This window comes from Notothenia rossii (genome assembly GCF_949606895.1).
Source record: "Notothenia rossii genome assembly, chromosome: 4".
Classification (NCBI taxonomy): domain Eukaryota; kingdom Metazoa; phylum Chordata; class Actinopteri; order Perciformes; family Nototheniidae; genus Notothenia; species Notothenia rossii.
Genome location: NC_136902.1, coordinates 90764266 through 90788350, shown reverse-complemented (window position 1 = coordinate 90788350; position 24085 = coordinate 90764266). Strand labels below are relative to the sequence as shown.

At 39.4% G+C, this 24085-nt stretch overlaps 1 protein-coding gene across 1 annotated transcript; it reads left to right on the top strand.

The window, feature by feature from the left end:
- The first annotated feature begins 1769 nt into the window (after window positions 1–1769).
- prss59 (serine protease 59, putative) lies at window positions 1770–23198 on the top strand. Its single transcript, XM_079673757.1, has 9 exons — window positions 1770–2047; window positions 2805–2986; window positions 4103–4335; window positions 7037–7172; window positions 9693–9807; window positions 17022–17223; window positions 18708–18798; window positions 21151–21353; window positions 22921–23198. Exons 1-9 carry the CDS (start codon window positions 1787–1789, stop codon window positions 23028–23030), a joined length of 1533 nt encoding a protein of 510 aa, XP_079529883.1. The 5' UTR covers window positions 1770–1786; the 3' UTR covers window positions 23031–23198.
- The last annotated feature ends 887 nt before the right edge of the window (window positions 23199–24085 follow it).

Genomic DNA, 24085 nt, shown 5'->3' with positions numbered 1-24085 from the left:
ATCTAAACACTCAGAGAGTCCTTTACCTCACCTGAGCTGTAGTTATCAGTCTCTCAGTCTGACAGGAGAAGACTCTCCTCCACCTTGTTGTTGAAACAGCTCCTTATATCCGTTAGCGCAGCTAGCTAGCACCAGATGCTAACAACAACAATAGCCTACACGTAACCGGTGCGCTCGCTTTCTCTCTCTCGCTCGCTCGCGCTACACATACACACACACCCTCCCGAGCTTGAATGACGCACAGAGACGAGACCAATCGAGGGCATTAGTGTATGGTCTGTATGAAAGTGGCCATGTCGGCAGGCCACATCATGTAGACAGCCAGTCACCCTCTGGGAGGCAGAGTCAGACCCACATTTGCGCAGCGTTGCGTTCACAATACATACATAAAAGAAATCCTCAGGCCAGCAGGCCGCTTAGCGGGCCAGGCCATCGGGAAACCTCCCGGAGCTCCCGATGGCCAGTCCGGGCCTGTTCAGTGGTAAATGGTGTACTTTTACTCCACTACATGTATTTAATACCTTTAGTTACTTTACAGATGTGGATGAATGATGTGAAATATAATCAATTGTTAAATCAGACTTTAGTTCCACCTGGAGTAAATCCACCAGCTACCCTGCAGTATACAAGTCATTCAAACTAGCTGCACCTTTACCAGCTTTGAGAACACTTTCATGATCAATCATTATAAAACATATCATATATATTATTCTGAAATGGACCAATCTGCACAATGACTACTTTTACTGTCGCTACTTTCACTATATTTTGATGAGAATACTTTTCTACTTTTACTTGAGGAACATTTTGAATGCAGGACTTTTACTGTAACAGAGTATTCCTACACTCTGGTACTTCTACTTTTTCTCAAGTACAAGATCTGAGTAGCCTACTTCTACTTTTACTCAAGAACAAGATCTGACATTACATTGCATTTAGCTGAGGCTTTTATCCAAAGCGACTTACAAGAAGTGCATTCGACCAACAAGATACAAACTTGAAGAAAACAGAATCATATAAGTACATCAGGTTTCATAGAGCTAAAACATTTCAAGTGCTACTGAGTACTTCTACTTTTACTCAAGTACAATATCTGAGTACTTTATTTTTACTCAAGTACAATATCTGAGTACTTCTACTTTTACCGTGGGTATATTTTTGATGATAATACAAAAGTATTACTTTGTATTGTCATCAAAATACTTTTACTTGAGGAACATTTTGAATGCAGGACGTTTACGGTAACAGAGTATTCCATTATAAGGTAATACAATACAAATAAAAACAATATTGCAGTCACTTTTTCTGTTTTGTCTTCTCTGTTCTCTACTGGTTGAAGAAAGGAAGACCATCAAACCGAATTATCTTTTGTTTTTTTTATTACATATTTATTCTTTTATTTACATCTCTTTACATTTCCACGTGTTTTATTCACCTATCTCTGCTTTTGTGTATATCTCTTTACATTCTGTCCCATTCCTTATTATTTTACAAATGTATTCTTAATTAAAGCACTCCCATTACTAACTTATTTAAATAAAATAACTTTACTTCACTGGAGAAGAAAAAACATCCAGGTTTTTAGCCATATTTTACAACACAATTGCAATTTAACATTTAAAAAAAATTCTCGATCAATTTGAAGTATTTAAATAAAAAACAGTCTGATATCATATCACAAATCTTGGGGAAAAAACTTTGGCAAGTCTGTTTCGCAATCCTGAAGAAGTCATTTCTCCCATGTTTTTAACGAGTCTTTGAACGCATCAGCAGATCACATGACCACATGGAAGTGAATCACATGTGTCCTGCCTGCTTCTCTGTTTGTATCAACATGGCTGTTCAGAGGAGTGAGTCTCTCCTCTCCAGCGTTACTGTATTTCTGTTATTCTCTCTGTGTGTGTTTGCAGAGGGAAGGGTTAAGGGCTTCAGGAAGTTCAGTGAAGGCCAGGACCCTGAATGCACCACGGGGGGTGTGTGTGATGAGCTGTGGTTCACCCAGAAACTGGATCACTTCAATGGAGCTGACAGCAGACAGTGGAAGCAAGTAAGTCCTAAAAAAGGGTTGAATAAATACATGTTGATCAAACTGGGTTTGCAGTGAAGACCCCATAGAGCTTTCATAGCGGAGGCCACTGTGAATCTTGCAAAACTGAAACGTATAACTGAGTTTCAGGAAGTGCATCATGCTGTTGCAGCAGGCTATATATAGGCTAGTTGAAACAGTTTGCATAATATGAGAGGTAGTAGTTTCCTCCTTAAGACTATCTGTACGTTGCATCATCTTTTATACTTTTCACTGTGAAGCTTTGCACATTTTTGACCATTTTAATTCAGATTTTAAATTTTTGTTTCATATTTTCATTGTTTTTTTCTTAATTTAGCTTACCGTGTTATTATAATTATTATTCCTGCATTTAACTTGCAGCAGTATTTCACCAGCACTGTTTTATTTCTCTATGACTTCATTTGTCTGTACGTTACATTGTTGACTTACTATCTCATTATTATCAGTTATTATCTTGTAACAATGACTTACAGGATATTTCTGTTTCTTTTCTGTGGTCTAAATGGGCTTCCATACATGTCCAGATTTTTTTTGTCACGTAATAAAGACAGCAGACAAACTGTTGCAAACCTGACCATCAATGTGTATTTTGTTTAGGCTGTTTTTTTAATCTTTAATATGTTGCTATGCATGCTTCTTAGCTAACATTAAGATGTCTTTGGCTCCTGTCTGCTGTAACAAATGTAAATGTCCCCTCTGTGGGACGAATAAAGGTATTCTGATTTCCCCCCCTCAGAGGTATTTTGTAAACAAAGCGTTCTCCAGGCCCGAGGGTCCGGTGTTCCTGATGATCGGGGGCGAGGGTCCTGCTAACCCGGCCTGGATGCAGAACGGCACCTGGCTGAAATACGCAGAGAAACTGGGAGCGCTGTGCTTCATGCTGGAGCATCGCTTCTATGGGAAGAGCCGACCCACCAGGTGCACTTTGAGCTTTCTGATGAACTTTTCCTTCATTGTTTTATCACACACACACACACACACACACACACACACACACACACACACACACACACACACACACACACACACACACACACACACACACACACACACACACACACACACACACACACACACAAAATCAATTCTTTAACAGAAAGGAGGTAACCCGTTTTTTTACTTACATCACCTTCGACACGTCTTCAACTTTCAGGAACTCTGACTCCATAATCCTGATGAGCAAAAGGACAATAAACTATTGTGCAAACCGCTTCATGTGTTAGCAGCTGATCCCAGGTCAGCTGTTTTAACACCAGATGGCAGCGCTGCATCCAAAAAGAAAGTCCTGCTCTTAACCATCCTGTTTTCGTTTCCAATAGTTTTTATGTTGGGTTAAAGGTTTGTTCTATGTTAGTGCCAGACAAATAATACGTGTGCCTGTATACTACTATACTAGAACATAATGGATCACTTCCATAAGGTATTGGGTTTCAATCAAATGTATTGTGGTCTTCTGGAATCACGCAAACTAAACCTTGCTTATCCATGTTTAGTTTTGACTCATAATGTAGCAGCTGATCCCAGTGCAGTTGTTTTAACACCAGGTGGCAGCGCTGCATCCAAAAAGAAAGTTCTGAACTTAAAATAGAATAATCTAAAAGACCAGGTAGTATTTTATGGGCTGAAATCCCCCCCAAAAATTCCCATTATGAGTCAATGTATTGTCGTATGGTGAGAGGATCATACAGCAGATGCTCACTGCCGCAGTTTCAGATCTAAAACCAGCAGACTCAGGGTCAGTTTCATCCCACAGGCCATAAGACCTTTTGAAAGAACATCCATAACATTCATCTGTCTGCAGCTTACAAATTACGTATCTAATATATCATATTCCAATTACTTGTATATAGACTCTTCTTGCACTATTTCTGTTCTATTTTTATTTGTATTTACTTGCACTATTTTATATATTTTATTGTGTTTCACTGTTAGGGGAGGAGCCTATGGAGTAGCTATGTACAAATAACAATAAAAACATTGAATCTTGACCTTAACTTCCTTTGTATTTAACTTTCCCCTCTTGTCTCCATGCAGCGATCTGAGCACGGGGAACCTGCGTTTCCTCAGCAGTCGTCAGGCGCTCGCTGACCTCGCTCACTTCCTGTCCGTCACGGCGGAGACTCGAGGGCTCGGTGACAGGAATTGGGTTGCGTTCGGAGGCTCGTACCCCGGATCCCTGGCTGCCTGGAGCAGACTGAAGTACCCTCACCTGATCCATGGCTCTGTGGCCACCAGCGCTCCGGTTCATGCTACTGTCAACTTCCCAGGTAGGAAGACACACACTTATATATATATAACACACACACACACACACACACACACACACACACACACACACACACACACACACACACACACACACACACACACACACACACACACACACACACACACACACACACACACACACACACACACACACACACACACACACACACACACACACACACACACTCTGGAAAAGTACAAGCCCTCTAATCACCGGTGGTGTGCACAAACACTCCTGCTGATGTGAACACACACACACACACACACACACACACACACACACACACACACACACACACACACACACACACACACACACACACACATTTTCTTTGACTCTAAGATAATATCTCCACACAAACAGAGTTGTTATTTCCCAAAATCAGCACTGCAGTCAGTCGGCGTCATCACCAGGAAGAGTTTGGCTTTCTCTCAGGGTTGAAAAGATGGAAAGATTGAAAGACCTGATTGTCTTAGGCAGTGAATATCTTAAGTCCCAGTCTCCTCCAACAATGAGAAAAGACTTACAATAGTTTAATAAAGACATATTGGTGCAAGAATAAGAGAGGTATATTTAGTGTTGTTCAGTAGAATAAATACTGTGTACAGAACTAATGTATATATGTGACATTAACAAAGTGTTTATGATACTAAATATGACGAAATATACCCCAAATATTGTGATTTTTTAATTTTCCACTTGTTAAGAGGTCCTAATAAATGTAAAAAGTACAACATATTTAATGTGCACTCTGTAAGGACACAACAAAGAAAGAAATCAGTAATACAAGTGGAATAAAACAGTGCAAACAAGTGGAAAATATTCCAATAATTTGTAATGTGGAGTCTCTCTTTCTCTCCAGGATAAAAAGATTGAAAGACTTTATTGACTTTTGGCAATAAATGGACTTAAAGGGGACCTATCATGCAAAATGCACTTTTTGATGTCTTTTCTACATCAACATGTGTCCCCGGTGTGTCGGGGAACTCACGCAGCGTCAGCAAATAAAACTCTCGCTTTTCCTCCGTACCCAAATCTCTAAAAACGAGGGAACAACGGAGCTGATCCAGATTTGCGTCCGATATGACGTAATATCTGAAATGTGGACCCACGGCCCTATCAGAAACGTTGCTATCAGAAACAATGCCCGACTGTTTTGGACGTAATATGGTCGGTGTTTACATTAGCATCGCTAACACTCAGAGCTAACCTGTACTGGAGAGCATGTGTGTGAAGAAGCAGGAAGTAAAAAGGAACTCACCTTGTGGTATAACCGGCAAGAGAGAAAGCCTTTGAGCTCCATACTGTTCAGAAATAATCCTTGATCTAATAATCCTTGGGTTTCATCACTGCAGCATTTTAGACAGTATATGCCAGGTCCCGCATGAGGCGGCATAAGCTCCGCCCCCTCTTATTTTTATTTTTTTCAGTTTAAAAAAAAAAAGACTTTATATTTTTTTAGCCTTTATTTATACAGGTGAACATCTCATCGGGAAACAGTGGGTATTTCTCAATGTCGAGGAAGCTATTTCAAGCATGCTACGTCATTGAGTGAAGCTGAAGGACTGTTCCAATGTCCAGCATACTTTGAATTCTACCGAGGCCGGCGTAATTCGTAGCGGGACATTTCGAGGCCGCACATGTGTAGACTCCGCGGTCTTAAAATCCCCAAGAAGACACTCGGAAGACATGTGCTACCAAGGAAGCGTCCTCGACATTGAGAAACACCCATGCTCTCCTTCTCAAGAGAGACCTGTTTATACCCAGAATCAGCACTTTTGAAACAGGAAGTGAAATTGAGGGATATGAGGCATGGCTAGAATGGGTGATCTGTTTGGTATTTTGAGAAAAACACTTCATAGACAAGTTAATATTAATTATATAATATTTTGTATATATCTGAGACCTATGCTATTGCCTAAAAATAGCATGATAGGTGACCTTTAAAACCTCTCACTGTACATTTTACATTAATTTTGTATTAAATATGCCATTCTTCAACACTAATTGTTAATGATATCCCACTTTTACATTGTGTTAGCTGTAATTTATCCCTTTAATAGTGTTTTATTAGTCCGATAGTTCACATATTTTTAACTTCACAGTCTTTTACTCTTTTAGTTATGTTTTATCTGCTATTTTGAGATGTTTCTATTCTTTAATTTTCTATTTACTACTCTTTTTTTATTTGTAATTATGTGCAATAGTTTGTTTTATATGCTGCTGTTATAAATAAATATGTGAAATCAAACTGACAATTTCTTTAGGAAACTACATTCGGACAAAATATACAAAAAATAATGTGTTTTTTTTCTTTCTTTTAATCGTCCACTTATTCGTAGGTCATACATAAACAAAAAATAAGAACTCTGCACTTTGTAAGGAGATAGAAAGAAAGAAAGAAAGAAAGAATAGGATGAATCGCAAAAAAGTGGAAATGGTCGCAGGTTTAGAGATGTTGAGTCTCCAGAGTTTCATAAACTGTGCAGTTCACTTGCAACCTTTTAAAATAAACCCTTTCTCCGGCACTTGACTAAATCTGGGATCCAGCGTGTTCTTTTGAAGATGAATTGGTGCTGTCCAGCGCCTCAGAATAGCCCTGTGTGTTTAACCGGGTTGTTATGTATTATTGTGGCTTTTTATAGCCGCCCAGGTCTAAGTGTCCTCCCTCCCTCTGTCTGCATGTTTTCATTTCACAGAGTACTTGGAGGTTGTGAGGCGTTCGCTGGCCTCGGAGAAAGCAGATTGCCCCAAAATTGTGGAAGAGGCTTCGAACACCCTTGTGAAGCTCCTGAAGGACCCCAAGACCTACGATAACATCACCAAAGACTTCAAGTAAAGTGTCTCTAAAACACATATTTCATTATCCTGTCATTTAGGGGAAAAGCTAAGTTTGAGCAGATCAAAAGCTTTGATGATTCAAGGGTTTAGGGATAGTTTTCCTTAGCTTTTATCTATCTATCCATCTATCCATCTATCTCTCTCTCTCTCTCTCCATCCATCTACCCGTACTTAGTGCCAGCACTTAGTACCCCCATGGAACTAAGAGCCGATCGCGTTCACAACAGAATAAGTTCCCTGAGGGAGGATTACGCAAACGAAGCCGCTGACGTCACTTCTTCTTCTTCTGCTTTGGGTTTACTGGCAGGCCGCAAACAACTTCACGGCGTATACTGCCACCCGGAGTCCCCAGCCGGAAGTCCTCGGAGTTGGGGACTGGCTTCAGTAGAAGCTGCTGGGACTCCCAGCAGCTTCTACTGAAGCCTTCCGAGTAAATCGCCAGAACACCGACACCTCCTCATCTCCACCGCTCCCATGTTTTCTTTTGTGTTGCCATAAGTTAGTCTCTCTCCGTTGGTGTGCTGGGCTAATGCTAATGCTAATAATGCTAATGCCAGCAAATACAATGGCGGCTTCACAAAATGTTTCAGAATTTGACGGGGCGTGGTTTGCAATTCGCCCAGCCAATCAGAAATTGGAACTTCCCCCCCCCCCCCAGGATAGTCCCACCTCTCTAGCAGGGACTAAATGGGGGTAAAAGTTCTCTGAACTAAGTTCTCTTTTTGGTGTGAACGCAAAATTCCAGGAACTATCGGAACTAAAAGGGAAAAGTACTCCGGTGTGAAAGCGCCTAATGTCAAACCTGTAAACCAAACTCCATGTTTTATTCATAATCAAGTTTTTCAATTGATAGCTTAAGTAACACATGGTTAAAATGTCATTTCAAAGACCACTAACGAGGATAAAATATAAATGGCTTAGTTTCTCCTGGCTTGCCCCATTTTATTGGGGTATTTTCTCTGTTACGTTTTACAGGATCTTTCTTCCCTGGTTTTTAGTTTTAAGGAATGACGTTATTCTCAGCAGGCCGGTGCTACGTCTGTAGTCATTATGTCGGTCAGTGATGTTTTTCACATTTGCCCGTTCTGGGTTATTATGGGGACTGTGAGGTCAGTCAATAGATGAATACAGAGGTTTAAATGGCTGCGGTTCGTCTCAGAGCTAATACTGTCACTCTGAGTCTGCACTGACCACATTGGACGTCTTTTATTGAGCTTCCTTGCAGACACAAAGGTCAGAAAGGTTGTTTTTAGAGACGTGTCCAGCTCCCAAACCACAGTGACTCAGAGGATGGAATGTTTGTGATAGAATTTCATCATGTAGGAATTACACTCATTTCTAAAAGCATCATGTCGTCAGCATGTTGTCTAAACTAAGCACAGGAACAAAGGTCACACAGAAAGTCAAGGAAGCTGTAATTTTCCGTGTTTTTCGACACACACGTATATGTCTACATTCTTACACTCTTGCACTATTGGAAAGTAAAACAAACAGTTCATTTCCACTTTGACACTTCAGTTCATTACTGTGGGTTTGAGTGATGACGCTAGTCAGTACACGTTGGACTTTTTGTGGAAAAAAAGATTACGTCTAGAGCCATGATAAAGAGGCCCTTTTATGCTTTTGGGTTTTGAGTCAATATCACTATAAAGTCACTTTGGTGTCCCCATCAGAATCACTCAGTTATCATGAAAATGTAGCAGATTAATGAAACTCTGAGGTCTTTTTATAAATGGCCAAACATTTACACACATATCAGTGCAATGATAAGTCTCTTGAAATGTGGGTACTTGTACCAATGTCCACCCTGTCAGCAAGCCTTCCATGACAGGGTGGACATGGTTCAAATAGTTTGCCATAATTTCATTATTATCCAAATACTTTTTCCATTAACTGAAATATATTGTTGAGAAAGGGACTAAATAGCTTTCTGAAAATGCACATTTTATAATCATTATGTAATTACAATGTATTTACTCTTTGAATTTGAATTGTGTCCATGACAGGGGGGATACATGTAGCTGTTTGCATGTACCTGCAGTTCATTTATAAAAAAGTGAGGGAGCTTGACCAACATCCATTTCTAACAGCACAATGTATATTTGATACAATGAATATGAAGTTCAGTGGAAAATCTCAGATTTTGTTTTTGGAAATGGGGGAGTCTCAAATGCAGCGTATGGTGATATTTACTCTTTTATATGTTATATAGGTTTTAGTGCATGTAAATGGTCTGCAAAGGCTAACATCCCTGTGTTCTCTCCAGAAGGTAGAAATAGTTGCTGCAGCACAGGCAGTATCAGATAAATAAAGAGCTTTTTGAACATTAAAGCATGGAGATGTGAATATGAACCTGAAAATGAGCAGAATGTGTCCCCTTTAACGGCTCTGTTGGACTATGGGCACAGCTAAATGCTAACAGCAGCATGTCAATGTTCACAGTGACAAGGCTTACATGCTGATGTTTAGTCTCTTCCCTGACCTTGTTTGACTCCCTCTTCTCTCTCTCTTCAGCTTATGTTCAAAGCTGCAGATCCAGACGGAGATGGACTCGGCCTACTTCCTGGAAACGCTGGCTGGAAACTTCATGGATGTGGTCCAGTACAATGAAGACAACAGAGGGTTTGAGGTGAGAGTAAATGCTTGCCAAACATCAGTAAAGCTTCACAAAACATGGATTCAAGGAGCAGAATCTTTCTGATTGATCAGCTAATATCTAAGACTGTATAAAAGAAGTCGGCGTGTCACCATCTTTTTTTTTAGAGCCTATGTTAACCAATAGTTGAAGGAGCGAAGCCAACAAAGCTAATGCTAAATTACCAGCTAACGCCAGTGCTACCTTGTAATTGTAATTCATTCATTCAGGATAGCTGAAAACACGCTGCACATAAAATGTATCTAAAATTCTGCTAGAGCACATGTGTCAAACTCAAGGCCCGGGGGCCAAATCCGGCCCTTGGTGGATTTAATTTCGGCCCACAGGATAATTCCTAATTCCTATTAGATCTGGCCCGCCAGTATATTGCACGCACACCTTCACTCCATCCTGAGGGTCTCCTCAGCTCAGAGCCTGAGCCCAAACATTGATGACCTTGCACCCAAGATGAGGTGCCAAGTATCTGAACTAGCATCACAGAGCAGCACACTGAGTTTAATGGATGATTCCTTCTGCACTTTGTCTCTCACGACAACAGGGCATGTTTGGTTTCTCTTTGAGGGAAATAGTTTTGTTGAAGCTGTTGTTGGCCTGTGGAAAAATGTAATCATAAGAAATGAGCTGCAAATAGAGCCATAAGAAATGAATGCAACTGATTATTTAATGTTTAATGTTGTTTTTATAGGCAATCATTGAAGCTTTGTTAGTTCCAGGTTTAATATGTGCAATAAGTTCATTTCAATAAGTTCTGCAATAAACATTGAACCAGTCCGGCCCTCCACTAGTACCCATTTTTAATGTTGGCCCACTGTGTATTTGAGTTTGACACCCCTGTGCTAGAGTAAGCAGGTGGCTAGCTTAGCATAAAGAATGGGAACAAATCAAGCTGATTCCTCCTGTGTTTCTGCCAATCTGTTAAAGAATCATTTCATCAGTTTCTCCCAAAATCATGCAGAATAAAACTAGTCAACATGTTTTAATTGTATGTATGTACAGTAATTGTTATCTTCATGCATGGCTTACCAGTTTGAGGTTTAAATAAGCACTGAAAAAAATTACCGCTAACATCCTTTAAGCATGTCTGCACAATCTAACATGTATACAGTGACATGTAAAGACTAAATATGACAGAGCTGAACTTGAATACATCTTTTTATAGATAAAATATCACCAGTATATTTTACTACACACCCTTTTGGAGGAAATACACCTGTAATAAAATGATATCAGATATGTAAGGGAATAAAGTGCAGCGAGGCGGTCATTATGGCAGCCTGATCAAGATCCCTCCGCTTCGCGTCGGGCTCCTGAACAGCCTGTCGGGTGTTATTTTCCCCATAATGACCAAGTCGCTGCACATTATCCCGCTTATTACACGGCCACATTCTCAACAAAGTACCGATATGACTCCCAATATTAATTGAAATGCTTTAATAGATTTTGAAAAAGTTTTTATTGATTTAAAAAATAGTAGGCTATTATTTATTTTTAAATGATATGCATCCCGCTAAGAAAAATAGTCCGTTGTTACCGTTTGAACTAACGTAGCAACGGCAGGAACTGCTTCGATAGTGTTTTTGAGGAGCTTTTTGATTACAGATTTGAAAACATCGTTGCTTGCTTTAAAAGTAGCACAATTCATTATGTCAAACCTTGGAAAGTATCTAGATATCCCTGCCCTAATGCCAAAGGAACTGCACACTGAATATGTGTCGCCGTTTCATGTCTATTTCTGGACAGTTGCGTAAAAAGGAGGGTTTCTGCACCGTTACTTCTCCGCTGTTTTCTTGTCCCAGTTTGAAAAGCAAACTGCATGCTGTTTGCTTTCAGTCAAACTGTATACAGTTCAATCGACCGGACTTCTTTGTGCAGATGTGAGCGTCCTTAACAACGGTCAATAAATCCTTGACAGCGGTCTGTCTGGATTAACAACGTGTCACGTGTTCTGAATTGACCAATCAGAATCGTGTATTCAACTAAGCCATGTAATAAAACGTGATAAATGCTCATTGAATAGTGTGTGTGGAGTCTTTAGTAGTGGGTCAGCGGTCGACCTACAGTTTGGTCTCGGTTGAGAGGAAGGCAGCTATGAGGTGAAGGAGGGTTGATCAGTGAAGTGAAACATAATAAACGCATTGTTTGGCAGCGAGGCGCTGGAGATGCTGAGGGTCTTATTCTTACTTTATCTTTATATGGGGTGAGGAGACCCTTTTTTACGCCTTCATGCATTACAGGTGACTACTCAAGGTGAATTAGACAACAATGCAAAGTGGGAAGGATGGACAATTGGACTTTTAGTGAAGTTGCAGTTCTCTATAAAGACGAGAAAAACAAAGTCAATTATTTAAGTAAATTGTTTTTTTATGTCAAAATGTGAGAAAAAGGAGTTTTCAGCCTCTCAAATATGAAGATTTTGAGCTTCTTACTGTTTAATACTATATTAAAGTAAATACCATTTTGGGTTTACACAGACAGAACAAGACTTGGAAGACATTATGTGGATTTTGCAATCGTGGGATTGACATTTTTCACTTTTTTACGACATTTTAGAGACCATTTACCCAAGAACAATCTGCAGATTACTTGAGGAGGGAAATAATCATTAGAGGCAGCCTTTTGGGTTTTTGAAGAATGACACCGGTCTTATACATGCACTGTATTTAAGTACAATGTCTAAGTAGTTTTTATTTTGCAGGTGCTTAAAATGGATTCTTCATATAAACCAACTAACACATTATTATGGATTAAGACACCTGGCAGTTTAAGAGTCATTCAAGTAGGCTTCACCTTTTCCTGCTGCATTAATGAACCAATGATTGGATGACTCATTACAAGCCATTGATCAATTACATCACTGCATTTTACTCCACTATTCTGCATAACGACGTACTCTTAGATTTGGTTCTTTCTGAGCTGAATTTCCTTTAATCCGGCACGTCTTTCTTTACTTCAAGAGACAACAAAGCAACCTTTAATTTCGCAGACTGGGCAACACAATTCCCACTTCAATTAAAGGAAATGAATCGCCCTCCTCCAGAGTTAGTGGAAACCCTTTGAGAGTGTGTTGAGATGTCTGGCACACACGCACGCACGCACACACACACACACACACACACGCTCTCACACACACGCTCTCACACACACGCACACACACACACACAGACAGATAGACAGATAGACAGACACACACACACACACACACACAGAAAGATAGACAGATAGACAGACACACACACACACACACACACACACACACACACACAAACTCACACACACACACACACACACACACACACACACACACACACACACAAACTCACACACACACACACACACACACACACACACACACACACACACACACACACACACAGAAAGATAGACAGACACACAAACTCACTCACACACAAACTCACTCACACACACACACACACACACACACACACACACACACACACACACACACACACACACACACACACACACACACACACCATGTTTTATAATGATCTTTTTACTGTATTTATTTTTCCTCCCTTTGGTCTCTTTTTTACCCCCCCCCCTCTCTCCCTTGTTTTCCTCTCCGTCGCTCTGGAGCCTCGAGGAGACGTGAGTCCGGTTACCAATAAGCCGATGTGAAAAAGTAACAACAGCCTCTGTGGTCTCTCTGGTTTCCTGTCGCCCGGAGCTAAAGAGACGCTTATAAAAGATCCGAGAGGAGCAGCGCCGGCGGACAAACGCTCCCGGCAGCTGCCTCTCGAACACAAAGAGCGAGTTCAGAGGAACTAGCAGGTTCCAGGCACCGCTCACATCTGGTGCTTCAGTGAAAGTAGAAGTACTCAGATCTTGTTCTTGAGTAAAAGTAGAAGTACTCAGATCTTGTACTTGAGTAAAAGTAGAAGTACTCAGATCTTGTACTTGAGTAAAAGTAGAAGTACTCAGATCTTGTACTTAGTAAAAGTAGAAGTACTCAGATCTTGTACTTAGTAAAAGTAGAAGTACTCAGATCTTGTACTTGAGTGAAAGTAGAAGTACTCAGATCTTGTACTTGAGTAAAAGTAGAAGTACTCAGATCTTGTACTTGAGTAAAAGTAGAAGTACTCAGATCTTGTACTTAGTAAAAGTAGAAGTACTCAGATCTTGTACTTGAGTAAAAGTAGAAGTACTCAGATCTTGTACTTAGTAAAAGTAGAAGTACTCAGATCTTGTACTTAGTAAAAGTAGAAGTACTCAGATCTTGTACTTGAGTGAAAGTAGAAGTACTCAGATCTTGTACTTGAGTAAAAGTAGAAGTACTCAGATCTTGTACTTAGTAAAAGTAGAAGTACTCAGATCTTGTTCTTGAGTAAAAGTAGAAGTACTCAGATATTGTACTTAGTAAAAGTAGAAGTACTCAGATCTTGTACTTAGTAAAAGTAGAAGTACTCAGATCTTGTACTTAGTAAAAGTAGAAGTACTCAGATCTTGTACTTGAGTGAAAGTAGAAGTACTCAGATCTTGTACTTGAGTAAAAGTAGAAGTACTCAGATCTTGTACTTAGTAAAAGTAGAAGTACTCAGATCTTGTTCTTGAGTAAAAGTAGAAGTACTCAGATCTTGTACTTAGTAAAAGTAGAAGTACTCAGATCTTGTACTTGAGTTAAAGTAGAAGTACCAGAGTGCAGGAATACTCTGTTACAGTAAAAGTCCTGCATTCAAAATGTTCCTAAAGTAAAAGTAGAAAAGTATTCTCATCAAAATATAGTGAAAGTAGCGACAGTAAAAGTAGTCATTGTGCAGATTGGTCCATTTCAGAATAATATATATGATATGTTTTATAATGATTGATCATGAAAGTGTTCTCAAAGCTGGTAAAGGTGCAGCTAGTTTGAATGACTTTGTAAACTGCAGGAAAATAGTAATTAGTGGCCTTTTAGTTTTTTTTATAATGACACCAGTCCAGTACAATTAAAGTAGTTTTTACTCCCGGCAGCTGCCTCTCGAACACAAAGAGCCGAGTTCAGAGGGAACCTGCAGGTTTTAGGCACCGCTCAGGAATCTGGGTAAGAGTTAGGAGGTGTAACTCTATCAGAAGAGGCCGCGGCTGCACAGGCGAGAGGTTATCAATGGGGGGCTTTTATAAAAATACGGAAGGATGTTATGTAACGCTGCAGCTTGAAGAACAAGTGCTAACAGTTCCTCTTTTTAGCCAGAGGATGCAGGGATGGAAGTAGGGCTGCAGATACAGAATGTGGATTCACCTGTGGATATTTTACCTCAATTCATCAAATAGCTTTAGTGTTCAGTGTGTCCCAAAGCTCAAGGTGGAGTCCCTTAAATGTCTTGATTAATCCACAACTTACATATATTCAGTTGAAATTGTGTACTTTTACTCCACTACATGAATTTGAGTTACTTTACAGATTTGGATTAATTATGTGAAATATCATCATCTCTTAAATCAGACTTTAGTTACACCTGGACCCTCTGGTACTTCTACTTTTACTCAAGTACAAGATCTGAGTACTTCCACTTTTACTCAAGTACAAGATCTGAGTACTTCTACTTTTACTCAAGAACAAGATCTGAGTACTTCTACTTTTACTCAAGAACAAGATCTGAGTACTTCTACTTCTAGTCAAGTACAAGATCTGAGTACTTCTACTTTTACTCAAGAACAAGATCTGAGTACTTGTACTTTTACTCAAGGAAAAGATCTGAGTACTTCTACTTTTACTCAAGAACAAGATCTGAGTACTTCTACTTTTACTCAAGAACAAGATCTGAGTACTTCTACTTCTAGTCAAGGAAAATATCTGAGTACTTCTACTTTAGTCAAGTACAAGATATGAGTACTTCTACTTTTACTCAAGAACAAGATCTGAGTACTTGTACTTTTACTCAAGTACAAGATCTGAGTACTTCTACTTTTACTGAAGCATAAGATCTGAGTACTTCTACTTTTACTCAAGTACAATATCTGAGTACTTCTACTTTCACTCAAGTACAAGATCTGAGTACTTCTACTTTTACTCAAGAACAAGATCTGAGTACTTCTACTTCTAGTCAAGTACAAGATCTGAGTACTTCCACTTTTACTCAAGTACAAGATCTGAGTACTTCCACTTTTACTCAAGTACAAGATCTGAGTACTTCCACTTTTACTCAAGAACAATATCTGAGTACTTCTACTTTTACTCAAGTACAAGATCTGAGTACTTCTAATTTTACTCAAGTACAAGATCTGAGTACTTCTACTTTTACTGAAGTACAAGATCTGAGTACTTCTACTTTTATTCAAGTACAAGATCTGAGTACTTCTACTTTTACTCAAGAACAAGATCTGAGTACATCTACTTTTACTCAAGTACATGATCTGAGTACTTCTGCTTTTACTGAAGTACAAGATCTGAGTACTTCTACTTTTACTGAAGCATAAGATCTGAGTACTTCTACTTTTACTGAAGCATAAGATCTGAGTACTTCTCCCCCTCTGGCACTACTAAAATAACGTCTCCCCCCTATGCTTGTAGGTTACATGTCTTGTTGTGTCGTGTTTTCCATGCACCAATCCTTAAATTCAAGAAGTGTCTCTTTATTTCAGGAGACAAATCCAACTATAGCCACTGTAAAGAAATCCCACACTACAATTACATGTCATGGCCTCGCCTTCATTCGTTTTGTGAAGTCTGTTTTGTGTAATTTAGCTGTTGTTTTGGTCTATTTGGAGTAATTGTGTGTCAGGATTGTATTGTACTGTATCTTTGAGTGACATGTTGGCCTTCTCATCACTTCATGGGTAATGCCTTGCAACTTAATGTATGTTAATATAATCTTTTCAAACTTGGAGATCATCAATCAATCAATCAATCAATCAATCAATGTTTATTTATATAGCCCAATATCACACATGTTACATTTGTCTCAGTGGACTTCACAGTGTGTACAGAATATCAGTATGACAATACGACACCCTCTGTCCTTAGACCCTCTGTCCTTAGACCTTCTGTCCTTAGACCCTCACATCGTACAAGGAAACACTTCCAGAGAAACCCCACAGTTTAAAGGGGAACATGGGAGAAACCTCAGAGAGAGCAACAGAGGAGGGATCCCTCTCCCAGGACAGACAGACGTGATGCCGTGTGTAAATTGAATGAAAACGTGGATCAAACTGCTTCAACCTTCTTCTTCTTCTCTGTGTATTTTCAGGGAGTGACGGGCACCAACATCACCATCAAGGTTCTGTGTGAGGCGATGTCTGACTCCTTGCTCGGGGATCCGTACCAACGTTACGCCGCCGTGGCTCGCTTCATGATGGAGACTTTCTCCGTTAAATGTCTGGACGTCAGCTTCAACTCCTACCTGAAGGAGATGACTAATGCATCATGGGAGGGGCCGGCCGCAGGAGGAGGTGTGTGTGTGTGTGTGTGTGTGTGTGTGTGTGTGTGTGTGTGTGTGTGTGTGTGTGTGTGTGTGTGTGTGTGTGTGTGTGTGTGTGTGTGTGTGTGTGTGTGTGTGTGTGTGTGTGTGTGTGTGTGTGTGTGTGTGTGTGTGTGTGTGTGTGTGTGTGTGTGTGTGTGTGTGTGTGTGTGTGTGTGTGTGTGTGTGTGTGTGTGTGTGTGTGTGTGTGTGTGTGTGTGTGTGTGTGTGGTTGTATTTTTTGTTTTGGGTAAACATGGTTATTTTAGTGGCTTCTGTTTTAAACACTCGGCTGTTTCTAGTCCCTTTTTATTTTTGGGTGTGTTGTGTTCTTATGACACAGATTCGGTCTCATACAGGGAAGTCATATGTAAACTAAACACATGTCCTCTTATGTTATTCTTATTTAGAAGTGTTCCTTATTTAGTTTGGCATCCATTGGTTTCCGGGACTCTTACTTTTTTTTTTACCTTTTTTTGCTTTCTTTTTTAGGGAAGACTCAAAATTGTATTGTAGAACTTTTATCTTTTATTTTTTTACATTTTAAGAAATAATATAGTTAAACATACACAAAAATATACAGTTAAAAAAATAAATAAAAGAAAGAACTAGACAACAAAATAAATAAAATAAAATCTGTTATATTACAATATTTATTACTATAATTATTATTACTTAATTCAAATGTATTAACAAATAACTAAGAGCACTTTTGTGGATTAAAACATATTTTCTTAGTCCTCAGATTGCTTGTCCAACACAAGGACACATACATCTTAAATTTGAGGAATCTTTAAAAAACGCAACAAAATGAAGATTTTTATGGGTTTTAGACTCAAATTAAAATATATTAAAATGAACAAATAAAGTATTTCTTGGCGGATGATAATGCACGAGTTGAGCGTCTGAATCTTAGATGTTATTTTCTGTAATACCAGTAATGCTGCTTTGGAAGATTTGGGTGGAAATCAGGTCTTTCATTGATTTAACAACACGGCGTCGGCCGCTCAACATCGAGTAACACCTTAACATGTTTAACCTGAAATGGGTTTCTATTTATTCCCCCCATCCGCCCCGGGATGTGGTTCCAGTTTCATGTGGATTGGGATCACTGGAACAGGAAGTGGTCTCTTAAAAAGCCTCTGGGATGTGTCCACATACTGTAAACCCCCTCCCTTCCTGCTAATTGGGGCTGAGAGTAAAGACTTCAGTGTTTAAAAAATCCATTTGAAACTCATAGTAGAAATACCTGCACTGTGTTGGTAACGCCTTTTGATTCCATTCGACTTCATTCGACTTGTGGGAACGAATAAATACCCTTATTTATTGCAAACATGACTCAATGGTTAAGGAGGAAGCTGATTGTATTGGTATACAGCAAACACATTCATAAGATATGTTTGTTAATATAATACTATCACTTTTTAGCGGCTTCTTCAAATGTAATTCCCAAATTAATTGTGTGTGTGTCGTCAGGGAGACAGTGGGTCTACCAGACCTGCACTGAATTTGGATTTTACCAGAGCACCGATTCACCGGACCAACCGTTCAGCGGCTTCCCTCTGAAGTGAGTACATCAAACATTTCTCTGAATAATTAAGTCTTAATAAATCTTTTCTCCCCGGCAGCTGCTCCCCTGGACCATTATTACCACAGCAGAGAGAAGGAAATTAAAAAGTCTAATACACTTAATCTGTTTTAAAAAAGAGAGTTACATCTTTACATAACTAATATGAAAACGTCAGATGTAAAATAAATAATGTTAATGTAATAAATGACACGCTTTTGTATATATAAAAACATTTTTGGGACTTTTTGGAAATATATAATATACATATATGTTATTTAGTTTATCTTATTCAAATTGTCTCACTTAAAGGTAGGGTAGGTAAGAATGGAGAAACCAGCTCGAGTAAGCTAGAAAACAATCTGTCCCTTCCTTCAGACTTCCTCACAGAGCCCCTCCTCCAACACACACGAACGCGCACATGACCAATGAGGGCACGAGATCAGTTTGTGCACAGATGGAAGGCTGACAGGCAGGAAGGCCATCCAGTTATTTTAGCCGGGGCGGCTCAGATGATTGGTCGTGCTTTTCACAGCGCCACGGCTTCCACAGATGATATTTATTTATGTATTTATTGTCAAAGCATTTCATGTATTCATTGCTATCGGGATGTTAAGAGCATTCCATGGGATATAACAACAAGTGTTTCTGAAGTGAATTACCTACCGCACTTTTAATGAGATTTTTTTTAAAGATAATATATATAAGGTATTTTTTATTTATTTGGTTTTCGGTGTCTATTTATTGATAATTGAGCAAAAAATTATTATGGAATAATGTAAACAAGTGTTGAGGTTATACTCTAAGTCAGGGGTGTCAAACTCAATTTCATCACGGGCCACGTAGGAATTATGGTTGCACTCAAAGGGCCGGCTGTAACTTTAAGACTATATAAAAATACATATATAAATATTTAATATAAAATAATGTATTATATTACATTATTGCCTCTGCATTGGATTGTTATCGGATAGGGGAATAACTTCATAATGAGCTACGTCTGAAAGCAGAGGTGTAGGGAAAGTAATTGCGAGTCTCTTCAGTGCGCACATCACAAAATGATTTTAAAAGAAAAGCCAAATTCTGAAGAAAAAAAGTAAAAAAAAAAAAAGAAATACAATTTTGGAGAAAAAGGCAAATTCAAAGATAAAAGTCAAATTTCAGATGCATTGTGGGACATGTAGTTTATGGGCAACGCGCTTCTGTAAATCACCATATAACCGCATAATAAACATTCTTTCAGAGCTCTTGTGGGGCCACAGAAAATGAAGTCGCGGGCCGGATGTGGCCCCCGGGCCTTGAGTTTGACACCCCAGCTCTAAGGCTTTAGCTTATTCGTCGGTAATAGTTTGTCGTGATGTATCGGTCGCGAACGAGCCGATTCTTTTGAACGGTTCTTCGGTACGAACGAGGGGAACCGAGACGTACTTGGTGAGAGCCGTTCTTTTTAATGTTCGATCGTTGGTCCGCAGTTAGTTCGCTATAGTCTGTCGCAATCTGAAAGAAATTACATATTGTTGTTGATTTAATATGTTGATATTTGTATCGTGAAGGGATGACAACTATCAAGTTATTGCGCAAGTATAGTGGAATAGTGGAAGTCGACCAAACCAAACTAAACTAAAAAAACATTGTGGTTTGTCCATTTTCCTCCCAGTGTTCCCATGGTTACCGTGTGTTCCGCTGCAGGTATCACCTCTTTAACGTCAGTGCTGATGTTAGCTCTGAAGGAAACAGAAACAGTGGCATCTGCATTCATTCTTCCAGGAAAAGTTATTTTTTGCTGTTTCGACGTCACAAAGCGATGAGCCGTGGAAATGTGGCTAAAGGAAAGTCTGCAGACACGCTGACTCACAGAACGTGTGGGTAAAGGGCTCGAAATGTAGACAACATTCATACACTTGATTCATTGACATGGAGACCTCTGTAGACGGTTGTGTTTGGACCATAAAAGGTGCCTTAAAAACATACAACTTTTGCACGACACAAGCCGAGCAGCCGTTTTAACAGAGCAGAACAATGTCTCACGTGTTCGAGTTATATAAGTTGATGTGGACCGAGCCAAACCAAACCAAACAATCATCATGCATTGTCCATTTTCCTGTTTGTATATACCTCCAATGAACTGTTTTGATTTGGACACGTGAATACAAAGCATAATGTTTAGAAAATGAGTGATTCCACTAACAGAGGAGAAAGTATGGTCGCTTGAATATCACATTTCTTCTGAACAGATCTCTAATCAACAAAATGTCGTGTTATAATTTGACTAGACACAGGTCTCATTTCCACTCGGGGTGTTATTTTGAATTGACATAACCTCCAAGATAAGCTGTGTGTTTTCTGGTGCAGGTACCACGTGCAGCAGTGTGCAGACTTCTTTAACGTCAGTGCTGATCAGCTAGCGAAGGCCGTGGCTGAGACCAACGAATACTACGGAGGCTACAACATCCGCTCCTCCAGAATCGTTCTTCCCAACGGATCCATCGACCCCTGGCACGCCCTGGGGGTCACGCAGGACATCAGCCCCGACCTGCCCGCTGTGTTTATCAAAGGTGAATAAAACACTTAAAGGGAAGTGAAGTAAAAAGCACTGTGACTTTACAGCTCGAAAAACAAGTATATGTTATCTAGCAATGGGATTTAAAAAGGACAAAAGCCAACCTTACCATAACAATACTTTAGGAGGGTGGTGGCTGGTCTGACCGCAGTTTTAAAATACTTTGTAGTGGCCTTCAGGTAAGAAGCCAACATGAAAGGCCCTCTAAAAAGCCAAACTGGTTTCAAACTGGATGAATGTGAAGTATTTTGTTAAAGGAGGACGAAAGCGTAACTAAGGAGCACTATTGGAGTGACTTTGATGGTTACTGGACTCAGGATGAATTCATTTGGATTCCCGCTGTATGAAGAAATTAAAGGAGGGCGGAAGTGGAACCAATTCACAAAGGGATTAAACTGTTTTAAAAAAATAAAAATAAAAATTAAACACATGCTCAAAGTAAGCCGGATTTTTCCGATGTGTTTATGTGGATTCAAAAGACGTAAATAATCTACAAAATGGAGGAGACCGATCTGATCGGAGCAACTGTGACAAATAATCTGAAACCGGCATGGACAATAACTATGTTTTAAAAATGCGCTTATCCAGAAAAGCCCGGTTTGGACACTTTACGGGCAGAAGAAACATTTCTATTAAAGACAGAATTATACATTTCTGTCTTTTTATACCTTTAATACTAACTTGAATTTTTATTCTAATTAATTAATTAATTATTTTTTATATTTTATTGTAATGTAGAGACAAGGCTTTTAGTGACAATCATGTGTTACAATTATACGTATAAAAAAGAAATCAAGGCCTAGCGCCCCCCCTGCGATCTTTGGCGCCCCCCCACCACTGCATTAAGGGAACGAAAAACACTATGTTTAATTTGGTTATACGCTAATGAAAACCTAATTGTGAATATGTTATTCCATTTTGGCTGATTGATCATTATAAATACTGGCCCTTTAAAATGATTATAATAATGACAGTCTAATAAAAAAAAGTAATTTTAAAAACGGTGACATCTTTGCTATCAAGCAAGTATTTGATGATTTGTTGATGCAGATGGCTCCAGACATCTAAATAACATCTAAACTAAGTTTGATTAAAAAGCAGAAAGGTGGAACGGTGGCTTCAACATTAATTATTCTTTAAAAGGTACGGGGGGGGGGGAAGTTATTTGTTGCTGCTTCAACGTGTGAAAAGCTATGAACCGCGGGAATTTTGGGAAAGTCTAGAAATCCTGACTAACCGAAAGTGTCCATTAAAATGTGTACACAGTTACACTTGATTGTTTGACAGGGGGAAATCTGTAGACATTTGTGATTAGACCATAAAAGGAGCTTTAAACGTGAAACCTTGGAGATGTTTCCAGCTCAAAATGACTAAACTCAGTTTCTCTGTTTGAGTTTCGGACGACAGCAGCCAAGCAACAATTTTAACAGAGCAGAACAATGCCTCACGTGTTCGATTGAAACTTTATCGGGTGCATAATTGATCTCGTATCCCAGACAATCTCAGTGTTACTGTTCATTCGCTGCCCTATCCTTCATACTAACGTTGTTCCTCTGATCCAGGAACAGCCCACTGTGCCAACATGTACCCGGCGCGCAGCGAGGATCTCCCCCAGCTGACTCTGGCCCGCGACTACGTCTTCCTGTTCCTGCAGAAGTGGTTAAATCAATAACTAAATACTGTAATACTCTCCAGTCCAGATCATTAACAATTCAAGTGAGACTGATTTATTACACGGACACATTTCCGATTTCTTTTAAAAGGCACTTTATCATCAGAAGGTACAAAGTCTGGGTATTTCCAAAGAGGGAGACGATTAATAAATAATACTTTTTTATGACTGTTGTCTTTCTTTGAGTTTCGTTCTGAATCAACATGGCAAAGGTGAAAATACAGGATACACATTCAACTGGGATTTGATGCTTTCCCGGACATGGTTTGGAAACATCTTAGATATCCTAGTACGTTTAAATAGGCGGGCTTGTCTTAACTAAATGAATGTCTGTCAATGGACCCAAGTCTGTTATTTTAACTAAATATTACAGTCCGTTAAACCGTCCAGTAATCCTTCACTTTCTTTTAAAATGGAAAGAAATGAAACTCCCAGTTTTGCCATGTTGTGGTTTGTGAGATCGCAAATGATGTGGTACTTATTTCCTTTTACTTCATAATAATAATAATAATAATAATAATAATATAGCAACAATGCATCTGTAAATAGAAAGCTGTTTTGCCTCCTTAATATTCTTCATTGCTCATATTCAAGTTCACAGTTCACCTACATTTTGGGGCAATCTCCTTAAAATGCATGTACAGTAGGCCTGCATGGACTTTTTCAAGATGTTTCGTGGTCCCACAACACACTGTTTCATCATCATAACACATGTTTAAACCGGCAGCAATGAAACAAAAGCACACAACTCTTCCTCTGAGAAGTTCACCAGAAATGGCTCCAGTTCACAAGTTTCACACCTCGTCTCTTTCTGCACAAGTTTAGTCTTGTTTGATGATAAGAGTGTGACCACAGTGTTGTGTAAACGTGCGGCGGGACACAGAGACATACAATACATGTCACTTGTTAGACGCTTTTATACAAAGCAACTTACATACTCAATCCCCACAGGAGCACTTTGGGGTGAAGTGTCTCAGGGACACAACGACATGCTGACTGCAGTGGGGTTCAAACCTGAACCACGCATTATCCACTGCGCCACATACCACCGAGAC